Genomic DNA, 17,203 nt, shown 5'->3' with positions numbered 1-17,203 from the left:
ATGACTGTACTTTGTGCTTTGTTGCAACAGAAATACCCCTTACCTATGAACAAGTACATATATATTCAAATAAAGAAACCTCAAAGAAACTTGAAAAGATTCAAACAACGCTAACAAAAAAGTTGTCACTTACACATGCAATTGAGCGGCCAAATAGCTTCCAAACGAAAGCAGGAAGAAGAGGAGAAGCATATATGTCAAGAAGATCTTCATCAATAGACACCGTATCAAATTGAGCTAACCATGGAACTTCCAATCATTTCATATTGCAAACACAGATGAGATCAATGCTCTATTAACCTATGCAACAATACTCCATGCCATCATTCGGCATCCACGTCTCTACTTTTGTAGAACTTTCAAAAGCTAAACAAGCACACATATGTACTTTGGCCATGATGAACTAGAAAACAGAAATGACACAAGTAAAGGAATCATACATCGTCTTCCGATTTAGCACCATCTAGGATGTTTCCCATCCTTCTCATCACTGGGGATTCAACTGATTCCTCTCTTTGTCCTCTCCCCACATAGGTACCAGAATTCAGTGAAACTAATGTTTCTAAATACTTCTTCTCTGCTGTAACGCCCACTAAACTAGTCACAACTCTTTCAACAGCAGTTCCATGTTTTGAATCATATAATATCAGCCTACTGCCATCCATGAATAAAATCTCACCATTTTTTAAATTCCACATAATCTTCAGACAGTAGAAGTTAATTATTATCTCATTAGTAATGGTATAACGTTTAGTCCAAGACTCTCGATCTTCATGATCTTGCATTACCCATACTGTAACACAAACCTCATCAACCTTAACAAGTAAACATAAGCATCCTTCCAGAACTCCAGCAGTAATAATACGCGAACATTCACTCTCCAGAAGTTCCACTGCTAGTTGCCTTTCTTTGAATTTCTCATTACTGATATCCATAGAGAGTATGAACACCCGGATATCGGACACGGCTAAGGCTAACCAATACATATTTCCACTAAAAAGTACCTCTTTCCCACAAGTTACCCACGAATAAGTAAAGGTTGGAATGGTTTTCCACGAATTTGAGCCTAATGTATACACACTTCCATGGTTCATTCCAACAAGTAACAACTTATAATCTTCAATTTGGCTATCATATACAAAAGCATCTATGCTAGTTTCACGGCGACTAAGTCTATTTGGTGATTCAGGTATCTTCTTGAATTCTTTGGTTGCTGGGTTCCAAAGACAGAAAAATTCCTCTTGCCTAGAACCCAGACATAAGGCATCATAAAACAAAAGGCAAACAATGCCATTACAAGACCCAGCTAAGTCAAGTAGAAAACCTGAAAATTTGAACAGGTAATCTTCAATTTCAACAACATAATTTTCGATCTCACTTTATGATGGAGATCCTAAATCACAAACCACAGAGTAGATTACATTGTGGCCTCTAGGCATGATACTTCTACACCTAGAGTTGTTTTGGGCAGTAAAATCTAAGTGTTTCTTGACTTTAGAAATTAGGGAAAACCAAGATTTACAAACGGACTTACATCTTAAAATGGATTTCACTGGCAATCTTGAAAGGGCAAATATCCGTGGTTGTGTGATTTAGGGCATTATTTTGGAAAAAAGAACACGAAATGGATAGTTGAGATTACAGGCACAAGTAGGCAAACAGATTATTAAGACTGGGCTTGGCCCGGTCACTCATAGGCTCTTTTCGAGCTCAAGTCAAAATATGGCAACCTGTTAACAAAAGTGAATGAGATCATCGAATACTATGACAAATGAGATCATCAGATAATCTCCAAAACTTCTTGTCCTACTAAATTTACTTTATGACTAAAATATCCTTGGTTAATTAGTGTTAATGATTAGATTAACTAAACTAAGTAAATTTAAAGATTAGATTAGACTAATAATTATATTTATCGTTGATTTTTGCATATTTAACATACGATTGTCAAATCTAACTGTAACCAATTATACGATGAGAAAATTAACCCAACCTTAAGCAGCATTTTATCGAACCATATTTGACAAATTTGAGATTTTTATCATAGACAACCTCGATGCCACTTTTGGTCGGGAAAATTAGTTCATTTTTCTAAGTATATTTTTAACATACTTTTAAAATTTTAAAGATTCAGAAAGACCACGTGCAAAGTCCAAGAAATTAAGTAAACACCGAAACCCAATTTAAGAGGGCGGGTATCAGTGAACAACATAAGTTTTACTAAAAGAAAAATTAATACTCCCTTCGTTCCGATTTACTTGTTGTTTTAGGGTTTTTTTAGTGTTCCAGATTAGATGATAGTTTTAGCTTTTTTCCCCAATTTTCACTAATCTACCCCTGCTTTGGAATCACACCATAGAGTTAATTCTCATGGGAATCAACACAAAAACAATTATTCTAAGTTTGAAGTCGTTACTAGTTCCCGAATTCGAAAGGCTTGGCGAGTCCTCTCACTTTGAAGCCATTTTAACTCTATGACATCACCCGCTCAAGATAGGGCGGGGAGACTCAGACAGCACGCTAATAAGAAAAAAGAGAGATGAAGAGGAAAGTTGAATAAGAATACAAACCTTTAGAGGACGAAGCATCGTTACGAGCCTTCTCCAACTCACTACGAACCAGGTCCAGTTTAACACGAAGCTTTTCTTCTTCTGCTCCAAGCTTTTCTTTTCCTTTCAACCGGTTCTGTAGTTCAAGTATCTCGTTATCTCTAACAGAGATAACAGCCTCAGCGGCGGACAACTCTTCTTCCCTATGAAGAAGCTTGCCTTCCAACTTGAGGGATTTCTCCTTGAAAATCTGATACAGAGTATGGTTACAATGTTCGTTTCTCATCATCTGCGTTCCAAATAAGTAGATGATGGTTATAGGCAATCACGACAAAACACCAGGCAACTTGTAAGGAGTTAAGATGACTTACCTCAAGCATCCGCTGCTGAGGAAAACCATACTGGTACCCGTCAGCTATGGCCATCATATCAACAACGCCAGATAGGGGATCAACTAGAAGGCTAGTAGAAGTGTCCCTCAAATCCTTGTCCCACACTTCCGCAACTCTCCATTCAGAAGATCGTTGCATCATCCGACGAGTGAAAGCATCTGAATTCTTCTCACCAGGGATTGTCGGAGCAGGATTGGACACGAACATCAGGTTCTTTTTATTCAACCAATCAAGGATGTCATCATCACCATCACGCATTAAGGATTGTGGAAAATCTTCGGAAGATAGCCCAGCAGAAGCCTCAGTCACAACAACATTCTTCCCAGCATCGGAATCCTTTTTAGCTTCAGGATTTCTCCCAGCCTCCCTTTCTTTATCAGTAAGGGCATATGCATCCTCAACATAAAAACTTTCTTCCGCTTCAACAGTTTTCTTACCAACGGTTTCGCCAAGAACATCCCAATCATCGTTTTGGGAAAGTGGGGAAAACTCTGAAGCAAGCCCCAAGGCAGCGTTCATATCAAGTGGCTCACCCGCGGAATAGATCTTACCAAAGGAGAACTCTTGACATGCGATGTGAATAGATGACGGAGGGCCAACGTCTTCGTTCATTGGTTCAGTAGAAGAAGTAAACCCGACGCCTCCACCGGGGGCAGCTTCTGTTTCTACAACTCCACTACCTCCAGGGGCAGGTTCTTTTTCCACATTTTCACCATCGCCGGGGGCAATATCCTCCTCAGCAACACCATCACCAATATTTCGGCTATCCTCGTGATTAAGAGGTGAAGTATCAGTATGTTCCTCATCATCAGTGAGTTCTTCTTCTTCCACGATGAACTCTTCGTTCACAGGGTTGTTAACCTCATCAAGAACCTCTGTTTCATCAGCCGCAACAGTAGAAGATTGAAGACGCCCAATTTTCTTTTTCTTGGTCACCTAGAAATATGACAGGGATTTATTAAGAAGTATATTTACTTCTTATTTTGATTAAAAATTCAAACCACGAAGCAAAGGGGAAAGTACACGGTATAACAAGAAGCCATACCTTGGCAGCGACAGTACTCTTCGAAGGAAGAGTGGCATCAGAGCTTTCTTCTTCATCCACATCAGCGGCATCGTAGGAATAATCAAAATTCATGCCTTCAAAATTCAACTGCCAAGGGCAGAAATTACCATATCGAGCAGAGGCGCTTTCACGAGCTTGACTGGCAACATGGGATGCCATCCCTGTGGACCAGGTACCCAGCCATAATCCCAAGGACCAACAATCTCAATAACAATGGGATGCCACTCATAGTCATGATCACGCTTTATCCGTTCACGAGCAGGAAAAATCTTCCGATGGGAAGTCCCTTCGGTACCAGGAACATACTTCAGCTTTGAATCACTTACTTCGCTCAAGAGACGAATCTCACCACGAGGAGCAGCAACGGTTCGCAGGCCAACACTCCATGGATTACGGTTCCTACCATTAACATAATCTCCGAAAGAATTACTGAAATTCTCAGGAGTATACCAGTCTCTCTCAGCAGGATCAGGAGTATAGCAGGTCATCATCGTTTGTCCTTTATGCCGAAGATAGCATTTCTTAAGTGCACGAAGATAGTTCTCAGTCAGCTGCACCACCGAGCGGCAATGGGTGTGAGGAGTGGAGCCCTCACGACGAGCCAAGACATCATAGTAGAAAGAGTCTCCCGACTTGTATAAAGGCAACATGAGGCCAGCTTCGAAGGCCCCCACCATAGTTAACAAGTGGAATTCATCGTATTGATAGTTCGAAATCAGATCATAAGTAAGATCGTCATCCGGAGCATAAAACCTAACATCAAAAGCTTCGAGTTCATGTTTCGCCTTGAACGCTGCAATGTCTACGTGCTTGAAAGTAACCTTCTTCTTACAAACAGTGACGCTTCGTATAACTGGGGCATTATCCGAATCATCAGCAGGCTCGACGAAGGTCTCTTCGGAGGACTCATATCCGAGGCTTTCCTTTTAGTAGGAAGATTATTTGATAAATCATCATTCGATACGACACCCTTAGTAGATTTTCCTCTCACAGGAACGACATGAGGTGGAGTTACAGGCTTCTGTAGGGGCATCGTAGGTGGAGCAACAGAACGAATAGGCTGGGCGTTTAGCGGCTCAGCACAATGAGGAGAAGGGGTCTGCATATTTGTGGGCATAGCCCGTTGAGATGCAGCAGGGCGATTAACAGCGCATCTAGAACCTTGAGGACCCTTCGTTTGATCCCCCTTCTTGGAAAATGAAGCTCTTGGACCAGGAGTAGATGAAGTTCTCTGAGCACGAGGATCTAATTGCGAAGGCTTAGACGAAGCACCCTTCGGCGGAGAAATATCAGGACTTCTATATGGAGGAGACCTATAAGGGCTCGGTGGCGGTATTTGATAGGGAGCCCGCTGACGATCAGCCATACCTACGAAGGGGCACAAAAACAACACAAAGATTAAACAGAAGAAATGGTGAAGATCATAAAGTGAATTTTTCAACTTCCACAAGTTTATCAGGAGTATCACTTAGACACCCTAAAAGCCGCAAAAAAAAGGAAGAACCCTAATTCTGCCATGACCGTCCAGAGCAAGCTCCAATAATCAAAGAAGAATCTGTAATTTCATAACAAAGAACAGGGGGAAGTATATATACTTTTCGTATATTTGTTCTTCATCATGAAATCCAGATACAATAGCAGAAAGAGAAGATCAATGAAAAATAAATCAGAGATAGAAGAATCTCATACCTGTATAAGAAGAGTTAATAGGATGATAAAGAAGACCCACGAACACTTAATAGATAGCAGAAGCAGAGAATCTCTAAGGACCTTCAAGTTCTGGATAATACCAGCAAGGAATTAATGGCTAGAGAACAAAAAAGAAGAATCAAGAGGTATAGAGAAGAAGAGGAAGAATTCCTCGAGCTGACAAGAGAATGAAATTTAATTCTCTCATGACTCCTCTTATATTTATAGCAAGAATAATAAAAACCATCCCATGATTCGAGAAGAAGTTATTACAAGGAGTGGGAAACGTGCCCTTAAATCTAGGAGAAGTTATTACGGAGAGATGAAGAGACTGTGAAGACAGTTTTCTTCTAACTTTGACCAACATCCACATTAGAAGAAAAGGGGCAAATTGTATACACATAATTCATCACTCGCCACGTATCCAAGAAATTACACATGGAGGATATACAGCTCAAGACATCGAGATACGATGCCACGTATCGACACTCGAGAAGTATTTATCATCTGTATATATTCGACATCAGACTGATCCAAAGGCTAGAATTCACGGAGCATGAGAAGAAAAAACTACCGCGAAGTACTGAGGAGTACCCAAAGATCTACTTTACTCCATCCCGAGAAGGATCTAAGATCAACGGTGGGGGATAGCTTGACTGACACGGATGTGATGGGAGCCGCAGACAGCTGACTGTCGCATGCAGACGACCGAACCAACCTCATTAAACACTCTAGAAATAGAGTACGTGTCGGATAATCTGTGGAAGAGAAAGCGGCGACCCATCGTAACTGCTGGGGCATCGGTTCAGAGCGAGGATACCAGCGGGATCTGCACAAAGAACAAGAAGATAAGATTTCAACGGCCTCTGACGGTGGACCCCATGTACCACTCCTATAAATACCCCTCTCCACCAAGAGAGAAGGGGTTGGCCAATTCAGAGAAAACTAGAGAAGAGTTTAGGAAAGAGAAATAGGAAGAGTAAGTATGGTTTTTATTCCCCATGACATCGTTATTCACCTAAAAGTCATTCGACTATTTTTGTAATCTCTCAATATATAGTGAAACCCTCAACCAAGTGGATGTAGGCTTTAGTGCTGAACCACGTAAATCATTGTCTCATTTACATTTCATCACTTACTTTCTGTTATTATTATGCCTTGTGATGTATGCATCAGAACTATGTAGAGTAACTGAATGGATCTCTCACGACTAGACAATGACGAGTCCGAAAACTCTGAATCGATGAGTCAACGCGTTCCGTGCCATTTTATATTTATATTAGTCGATGTAATGTTTTATCGGCTCATGCGAATATTGTCTGTGAATACGTGGATGCCTTCATAGTAGTTTATGTGTTCACAATTAATAAGGTGCCAAGGAGGCACAAAGGATACAAATGCAATACACAAAGACCGATACAGTAAAGAGTTCCAAAGTTGCAAACTAGAAAACTCTCAAAGAAAACCCCAAACTATTCACCAACATAAAGACCACCATTATAGAATTTATAAACCCCAAAATCCATGTTTCGTTTTCTAAGATAGAACTGAATTAGGAGATGCGAGATTATTGTTTGAAATACCCTTTCTTTAAATTTTAACTCGAAGAAGAGAAATCAAGATGAAAAGCAAAGGTTTTTTTGTTGCTTTTTTGGGGTAAAATTTGTGGTTAAAAAATGAAGTTTCTTGAAATTATAGATTTTAAATGGTGTCTCCATAGTTTCTTGAGACCAGTGACAACAGGAAGAAGATCAATAGTTTACGCTGTATTCTGTTTGTTATTCGCATGTTGGGGGTATAGGAATTTGGGTAGTTTGATGGGTAGGAAGATAAGTTGTGTGGGTATAGGAATCAAGGGGTACAGCTAGTGATTCTGGGGGTATATAAAGGAAGAGCCTTTGAGATTACATGCTGAATTAAAGTGTTGACATCACAAAAAACATGGGCTGATGAGCACCTAGAGTTCTTTTCCTCACGGGCCTAAACAAGTAAGTGTAGAAGGTATAGGGTTCAGTGAGACTCCTCCTTCCAGTCAAAGGGATATCAGCCGTCACATCCTTATTTTATAGCCGGAAATATCGGATCGACGATCAATATCCATTCCGGCGAAAATAAAACAACGCAAGTTGGAAGTCTCGAAGGATAAAAATATACGTCTTGTATTTATTTCTAGGGTTTCACAACTTACTTGGAAACTAACCATATTTTCTTCTTCCTCGTCGTCTCACACGATACGACATGGAATTGAAGAAGAAGAAGAAGCAGAAAGAGGGATCATACTTTCCGGAAGAAATTCTCGAAGAAATCTTCTTAAGGTTACCAAGGAAATCTCTTCTGCGATTTAAATGCCTGAGTAAGTTATTTTATGCATTAATTGGTAGCCCTAATTTTCAAAATAGGTATCACGAGCTTATAAACTTAAACGATAATCCTTGGGTTATGTTATGGGAAGCTAAACACAAGAAAAGGTATTATTCAATCGATTATAAGTCAGTGTCGTCTTTATTGCCGTTGTCTGCATCATCATCACCAGATTATGATTGTCATGAATTTGCTGATCGGATGACGGATTACCCTTCCATACTTCAAGATTATGATAAAGTTGAATGCTTGTCTTCATGTCGTGACCTGCATTGGATAACTACTAGTAAAGGTAGTTGCGAAGAATTTTATATTTGGAATACGGTGACACAAGGGTGCGAGAAAATACCCATGACACAAGTAAACATCAAGAATTTCGATGGATATGGATTTGGTTATGATAACAAGACTCAAGATTACAAACTAATCATGTTTGCGGCTAACCGGGATACCAAGTGTTCTGATGTCGTTGTCTATACGTTAGGAACGAATTCATGGAGAAGAATTGATAGCATACCTTATTCTCTTTATTACCCCTGGTACTATATCGAAGGAGTGAAAATCAATGGAGTTCTTCACTGGCATGCACATGCCTTTGAAGAAGGCTACGTATGTACTAAGCTGGTCTGTTTTGATATTGTTAATGAGATATTTGAGGAGGTACCACTGCCGGAAGCACCTATACCATACCCAGAAGAGCCTTTGGAAGACAATATGTTCGACATGCGATTGGAAGTACTTGGAGGGTGCTTATGTCTAGTTTTTCATGTTTTCAGTGTCCGTGTCGATGTATGGGTGATGCAAGAATATGGAGTAAGAGAATCTTGGGCGAAAATTTTCTCTAGTTGCCTCGAGAATTTAACTACCAGCGTGCATTCAGAATTCATATGGTATTATTTAAAGAACAGCGAGACTTTATGGAGGGTCCATCATGATGATGGTGAATTAATTTTATATGACCCAAACAACAAAATATGTAGAAGATTGTTTTTAAATTCTGATTTTGCTGAAGGGTAACTGTAGCAGAGAATGATACGACCGGTTCAGGTTTGCTTGAATAAGGTTTATAATGCATGATGGATATATATCTAATAATAAGCAGGGGAAAAGGAAAGTTGGTGGCAATTTCATTTTCATAATTCTTTAATTTGAGCCAAGAGTTATACTTGCATTTTTCCATTTTGGCTTTATACTTTAAGAAGTTATGGCTTTATATCCCTCTTGTTCCCGTTATTGGTTTTTTTTTTTTTTAAAACAGTGGGACATTTGGAAGTAATTCTGGACAGCTCACCAACTTTCATAAATACGGAGTCTTCTTCACCAAAAATACTATTCTTGAGCTAATTCCTCAAATTAGCCACTCTATGGGAGTCCAAGTCCTTCAGCTGGATGATAAATACTTAGGGTCACCACTCTTCACTCATAAAAGAAAAATCAACTCTTTCAAACCTGGAGTAGAAATATTGAAGCTAAGACTAACTGGTTGGAAATATACTCCTCTTAATCCTGCTGGCAGAGAAGTAATCATCAAATCTGTAACCTCCTCAGCCTGCATTTACCAAATGAATTGCTTCAACGTTTCTAAGAAAACTTGCAAAGACATTAATAATTTTCAGAGAGACTTCTTTTGGGGTAAGAATATAGAAAATCCTTCTGGTTATTACCCAAAGGCTTGGACAGTAGTTTGCAAGCCAAAAGCTCTGGGAGGTCTAGGATTCATGAATATGGAGTTATTTAACAGCTCCATGATAACAAAAATTGGATGGAGACTTGAGCAAGACAAAGATTCTTTATGGTATAAGCTTATGGATGCCATATATCTTCTAGGCAGAAATGTTCTCATTATGGATTCTAAATTCTACAGCAAGACTTCAAAAACCTCACCACGCACTGCCCTCATTATATAGATAAGCTAGAATCTTTGATCCTTCCAGATGGAAACTGGAATAAAATTCTAATCTCTAACATCTTTTGCATGGCTGAAGCTGCTGCTATTGTGTCTCTTCAAACACATCCAAATGAAGAAGACAGAATAATATGGAACTTCAATGACAAAGGAGTTTTCTCTTTCAAGGATCTTTACAAGGCCAAAATTGATCATATATCTACAGAAATGATATCCCAGCTGGTAATTGGGGGGCCATTTGGACATGGAGGTTGCACCAGTCATTAAAATCTTCATCTGGAAGTGTGCTCATGGAATTCTTCCCACAAATGCCAATCCTATATGCACTGTCTGCAATAGTGGGGAGGAAGAAACCATGTCTCACATGTTCCTAAATTGCACTACTGCTACGTTAGTGTGGCAGTAAATTCTTGGCACCTCCCATGCTCTCTTTGATAACAATAAAATCTTCATTGACTGGATGAATTCCTGGTTTCATCTAGGAAACTCTGATTGCAACATCTATGCCACCACTTGTTGGTACATTTGGAAAGCTAGATGTGATCTTATATTTAAACAAATTCAACCTAATGTGGGAGTGATCACTCTCAGAATAAAGCAACACTTGTGCACCCATAATAGAATTTATGCAATGCCAAATCATATCATGAACAACTTCCCTCTGTTACCAGAGGAAGCTGCCACTGATATACAACAAGTTAATGCTCATTATACTTGGAATACTGACACAGGATTTGGGAAACATATCAGTATCTGCACTATACAAGATTCTGAGGACACTGTTTATCGCACTGCCTTAACTATGACAGATTTTGCAGGAAACACCATTGGCTCTAGAGGACATCCAGGACACTATGGAGAAGAAGGACTCACAGGAAGCGCAAACCTAGCTTTCCAGTGGACCAAAGAGATGCAGCACACAAACATTGCAATATCTGCTGAATCAATGGATATTCTAGACCGTTTCGAGTTCCTCTACAATGAAGTTGTCCAAGGAAAATTTCATCTCAACTACTATGAAAGAAGACATAGTCAAGAAGACACTAGTAGAAATATGGTCATAAATCCCATATCTTTTGTTCTATTAAACCTTAGCATTGTTACTCGTAGTCAAAACATGGAAACTTTTAAATTAGCTCTACTTTGTAAGAACAAAACAGGCGGGATGTGTAATACTTCCGCAGCTGTTGCCTCCGATCTCATTTGTACTGCTTCTTAGTGCCTTTCTAGGCCTTAAGCTTTTCCTATAAAAAAAAAGACGTAAGAAAACAAATATAAGAGACCTCATGTTGTCGATATATCATCTGCTATACGATATGAAGAGAAGTAAAACTCGAATGACCGACAACTCATTAAGAAAGGTGAAACTCTTACTCCAGTGGAAAATGAAATTTTTAGTAATGACAGATGTTTTATAAATTCATGGGTATCAATTGCATTGCTCTGTACAAAACCCAGATCGAGGTCGTTACATAAGTTAATGTCAAGGTTATATATTACAGAGCACGACTGGTTCAATGTTTGTTAAAGTAGCCCCATTACAATAGCTCAATAATCCACACTTCACTTTGAAACTACCAGGCCACCTCAATCTCATATCTACTTACAGAAAGAACACATGGTATAAAGCATAAACACAAAATGAACAATTTACTAGACAAAAGTTGCAAAATAAGATGCAGATACTCCCAACAACAATGTTATTCTGAACAGCATTTGGGTTGTAGGATTGTGAAGCTAAATACTGAGTATGGTCACAACATCTATCAGATGTCCACTTGCAGCTTCCAGTTGCAAGCATATAGCAGTGGTTAATCCTTCTTATGGAATTTCCTAGCTAGTCTTTGAACAGTAGTTTTCCTGAAAACAAAATCAAAAGAAATCATGAAAGAAAGAACTTGGAACTGCAGTGGTAAAAACCCTCAGGCCACTTATCCCAATGGCTGCAGAAGGAAGCCAAATGTCTTCAGAATTTTTATAATCAGATTCACATAACAATAACAGAAATATTGTCCTACAAGATTCACAGAGACTATTTTAAAAATAAGTATAGATTTAAAGAGTTTGAAATTGATGAGGCTAAATGTACATGGAGATATCAACAAGAGAAGCTTTCACTTTAGAGGAAGGTCATACAAGAAAAGACGGAAGGTGCAGTTGAAGACCTATGGGTGACGGACAGTCCTAAACCAACGGGGTTTATGGAAGGGTATTCAAATAAACAAACATATTATTGAAGAGCACTCGACTACAAACATAGGGAATATTTTGGTGGAACAAATGGAAAGATGGTGTTGCTCTCAAGTCTGTTTATCCAAGGCATACACAAAATTGCAAGAATAGCTGATCAGATCTCACTAGAAGCATGGTATATCATATACAGTAGAGCACCAAACAACACAAAGCTATCAGAAACTGCTACACTAATGCTGAGCTAAGGTTTTCCTCTAATACTAACTCAGAATCAGGTGAATCTTTTTCAGTTAAAAATACCTCTCAAGACAATAAAAATTAGTCTCCATTTCCTTTCAAAAGCATTCGGATCAAGTTTTTTCCACCTAAAATACAAGTTTTCATCTGGTCCAATGAGCATAATGCTATTCCATCAACGGACAATTTCAAAAAGGGAGGTTGTAACATATTGGATCAGCAGTGTTGCATCTGTAGAATGGAGGATGCGACAGCTGACCATCTATTACTTCACTGCAAGATTGCAGCCCTGATTTGGCGTTACAATCTGAGGGGGTTTTAGCACAAATTGGTGCAATCTGGCTCAGTGAAGCAAGAACTGTTGGCATGGAAGTGTAGAAAGAGCATAAGGGAGAGGCAAGGAAGTTCGGTCAGTTATGTTGTTTGCAATCTTCTGGGTCATTTGGGTGAAAGATATAGGAGAAGGATAGCAAACAAAAGAGGGAGAGACATAGATACTCTCATTAATGAGGTAAAAATTCGATTTCTGTCTGGGGAGCCGAACCCAAATGGTTCACAACTATAAGTTTTTGGGACTTAGTGTCGAACTGGGATGTAATTATCACAGGCAAATGTAATTAAGGCAACGATGACAAAGTTGAGCAAAAGTGTTATCCTGTGACATCCAACATCCCAAGCAAGGAAACAAAGTTATGCAAAGTTGAATATTTAAGTCTTTGATGATTTCTTGTTTAAGCTGCAACATGGTTAACCTACCACTATATGTCTCACATATTTCCAAAAGTTACCTATCTTTGTATCCCCTTTTGATACTTATTCGGTTATTCCAGTAGTTCGGGGATCAATTCAAATAACTTGAGATTTTCTTAATCAGTTTCCCTAATATTTCCATGTTAGGATAACTGAAAAGGCATCTAATAAAATTCGTTGGATCAATATGTAGTGAAAACTTGCAATGTTTCAACAATAAAGCTAAAAGTATTGCTGGTGTGCTAGACTTTAAAATAGTTCAAAGATAAGAAGGATGATTAATTGTTGTTACCTCATCCATCAAAGAATTGATGATAAACTTTCCCCATTTTGTCCCCATAAAGCCACAGATGCCGCAACCATAACATGACTGTATTTTGTACTTCATCGTAACAGAAATACCTCTTACCTATGAGCAAGTACATAATCAAATGAAGAAAAATCTACGGGAATTCAAACAACATTAACAAAAAAAGCACACGTACGTTGACACAGAATTACAGACGCAAGGATGCAGAAGCACCAATAACATTGTTATTCTGAACATCCTTTTGGTGTAGGTGAAGCTAACTATGAGTGTGGTCCACTTGCAGCTTCCAGTTGCAAAAAATATAGCTGCAGCAGTTTCTAGTCTTTGAACAGCAGTTTTGCCTGAAATTAAGATCACGATAAATTATGAGAGAAAAATTCAGAACGGCCATATAAAAATTCTTAGGCCACTTATTCCTTTATTTCCATAGCTGCAGGATGAAGCTAAATGGCTCCAGAATATTTATAATCAGATTCATATAACAGTAACTGAAATATTTTCGTACAAGTTACACAGAGAATGTTTAAAAAAATAAATACAGATTTTAAGAGTTTAGAACTGGTAATTAGATTCAATAAGAGAAGCTTTCACTTTGGAGGAAGGTCATACAAGAAAAGACGGAAGGTCCAGTTGAAGACCTATGGGTGAAGAACAGCCAAGGCACAGGGGAAGGGTATTTAAAGAGACAAACAAATCATTGAAGAGCACTCACCTACAAACATAGGGAATGGAATCTCTATTAGGTTTTGGTGGGACAAACAGAAAGATGGCGCTGCTCTCAAGTTTGTTTATTGTATGGCATACAAGAGATACTAGCAGTGACAAAATTGCAAGATTAGCTAATTAGATCCCTCTAGGAGCATGGGATATCAAATACAGCACAGCTATTAGAAATTGCTACAGAAATGTTGAGTTTGGGTTCTCCTCCAATACAAACACAGAATCAGGACACAGTAGTATGCAGCTCAGGTGAGTCTGTTTTTGTTAAAATACATATACATGGCTAACCTCTTAAGACAATCAAAATTAGTCTCCGCTTCCTTTCAAAAGCTTTTGGATCAAATTTTTTCCACTTAAATACAATTTTTCATCTGGTCCACTGTGCATAATCTCACTCCAACCATAGACCATTCAAGAATGGGTTGTAACATATTGGATTAGCAGTGTTGCATGTGTAAAATGGAGGATGAGACAGCTGACCATCCATTAGTTCACTGCAAGATCGCAGCCCATATTTGGCATTACTTTCTGAGGGGCGACAGAAAACAAAAGACGGAGAGAATAAATATCTCATTAACGAGGTAAAAACTTTGATTTATATATGGGGAGCTGAACCCAAATGGTTTCAGAACTATAAGTTTTGTGGACTTAGTGTCTAACTGGGATGTAATTATCTCAGGCAATTGTAACATTTCCATGTTACGATAACTGAAAAGGCATTTAATAAATTTCCTTGGATGCTTACGTAGTGAAAACTTGCAGTGTTTAAACCATAAAGCTAAAAGTATCGAGGTTACCAGATTTTTAAATAGTTCAAAGATAAGAAGGATGATTAATTTTTGTTACCTCATACATCACAGGATTAATGATAAACTTTCCCCATGTCGTCCCCATAATGAGCCACAGACACCGCAACCATTACATGACTGTATTTTGTACTTCGTTGTAGCAGAGATACCCCTTACCTATGAACAAGCATATAATCAAATGAAGAAAAGTCCACAGAAACTTGAAAAGATTCAAACAAAATCAACAAAAAAGCACACGTATGTTGACATCAAGGTAGAGCTTACACCTAATCCGCAATCTATGACGTCAATAAACACTGTAAAAGATAGTATGTTCTCAACTTACATGTGCAATTGAGATGCCAAATAACTTCCAAGAACACCAGGAGGAAGCGGAGAAGCAGAGAAGTCAAGACCTTCATCAATAGACACAAGAACAAATAGAGAGGTAACCTAGGAACTTGAAATCATTTCATTTTGCGTACACAAATGAGACAGATGCTGTACTAAATATTGAACAAGACTCCATGCCGTTATTTGGCATCCATTTATCTCTACTTTTGGACGAATGTAGATCTTTCAAAAGCTAAACCATTTGACTATGTAAAGGAATCATTCAATGTTTTCCAACGAAGCACCGTCTAGTATGCTTCTCATCCTTCTTCTCATCCGTGTTTCAACTTTCATCTGATTCCTCTATTTGTCCTCGCCCCATGTAGGTACCAGAATTCAGCGAAACAAAAGTTTCGAAATACTTCTTCTCTGATGTAACACCTGTTAAACTAGTCAACTTTCTTTCGATAGCACTTTCATGTTTTGGGTCATATAATATCAGCCCACCATCTTCCATAAATAGAATCTCACCATTTTTAAAATTCCACAGAATTGACAAACAACGGCCGTTAGTTACTATCTCATTGGTGATAACATAACGTTTGGTCCAAGACTCCCGAAATCCATAATCTTGCATTACCCAGAATTCAACACCAACCTCATCAACCTTAACAAGTAAATAGAGGCACCCTTCCAAAACTCCATCAGCGATGATATTCAAACGCTTATTCTCCACAAGTTCTACTGGTAGTTGAATTTCTTTGAATTCCTCATTACTGATATCCAATGAGACAATGATCATCCGGCTCCCTGATATGGCTAACCAATGAAGATATCCATTAACAAGTACCTCATTCCCATAAGATAACCAAATATAATTTCCGGCTGGAATGGTTTTCCACGAATTTGAGCCTAATGTATAAACATTAACTCCACCTCCGAATGCGAGCCGCAACAACTTATAGCTATCATTTTGGGCATCATAACTGAAAGCATATACGCAAACTTGAAAATTAACTGAATTGGATAACTGAAAATGTATCTTCTTGAATTCTTTAGTTCCTGGGTTCCAAACACAGAAATTTTCTTCCCCCATAGAACTCACCAAGTCATCATCATAAAATAAAAGACAAACAAGACCATTGCAAGACCCAATCAATTTAATTTTATAACCTGAAGATTTGAATGGGTAATCTTCAATTCCAACAACAAAATCTTCTTCAATTTCACTAAATGATGTGGATTTTAATGATTCATCATAAACTCTAGAATAAATTAACTCATTTTGGCCTCTGAGAATGAGACTTCTACTGTTTTTTCTTTGGACCGCAATATCAAGATGCAATTTAGCAAAATTAGGTTTAGAAATTAGAGACAACCATGATTTACAAACAGACTTACATTTTAGTATGGATTTGACTGGCAATCTTATAAGGATTTCAAGACAAATCTCTTCTGGAATCTCTCTGTTGCTGCGGCGCATTTTTTCTCTTTTCGGATTTTTGAACTCAAGAGAGTGGAGAGGAGAAGTGAAATAAGAAAAATAGGCAAATGACCAATCATTGTTTGATTTATGTCATTTTTATGACCAAATGAATGGCCGAGATTAAAGGCACAAAGACGTCATTTTGGCTGGGCTGGGCCCGTTCAATGATGGACTCCCAAAGTCCAACGGAGAACACTATTTGGAGGAACAATTTTCTGGGCACCGCTTTGATTTACTAAGAACCCTGTTTTAGGGCATACATGAAAATTTTTGGGCATACATAATTGTTTTCCCCTCTAGGATGATTTTATAAGGGGTGTCTAAATGGTAGTGCAATTACCTATATACCCTTAAACAATTAAATTACTAATTTATCCTTACCTTAATATAAAGAACTTAAAATCCAAAATCAAAATCAGTTTC

General features: G+C 38.4%; 1 protein-coding gene across 2 annotated transcripts; it reads right to left on the bottom strand.

Moving 5' to 3' along the window:
• Positions 1-11,366: 11,366 nt before the first annotated feature.
• LOC113308721 (F-box/kelch-repeat protein At3g06240-like) lies at positions 11,367-16,808 on the bottom strand. 2 transcript variants are annotated; one of them, XM_026557184.1, is made up of 5 exons: positions 15,308-16,808; positions 15,020-15,138; positions 13,629-13,794; positions 13,436-13,552; positions 11,367-11,823 (listed from the first exon to the last, which is right to left on the bottom strand). In XM_026557184.1, the coding sequence occupies exon 1, from the start codon at positions 16,775-16,777 to the stop codon at positions 15,638-15,640; it is 1,140 nt and encodes a 379-aa protein (XP_026412969.1). In that variant the 5' UTR covers positions 16,778-16,808; the 3' UTR covers positions 11,367-11,823; positions 13,436-13,552; positions 13,629-13,794; positions 15,020-15,138; positions 15,308-15,637. The 2 variants fall into 2 exon arrangements, with proteins under 2 accessions (XP_026412969.1, XP_026412970.1); XM_026557185.1 differs by lacking the exons at positions 11,367-11,823; positions 13,436-13,552; positions 13,629-13,794 and adding an exon at positions 14,509-14,701.
• Positions 16,809-17,203: the final 395 nt, after the last annotated feature.

Source organism: Papaver somniferum, chromosome 9 (assembly GCF_003573695.1).
Source record: "Papaver somniferum cultivar HN1 chromosome 9, ASM357369v1, whole genome shotgun sequence".
Classification (NCBI taxonomy): Eukaryota; Viridiplantae; Streptophyta; class Magnoliopsida; order Ranunculales; family Papaveraceae; genus Papaver; species Papaver somniferum.
Note: the sequence above shows the minus strand (reverse complement) of the source record. Positions and strands in the feature narration are given on the sequence as shown.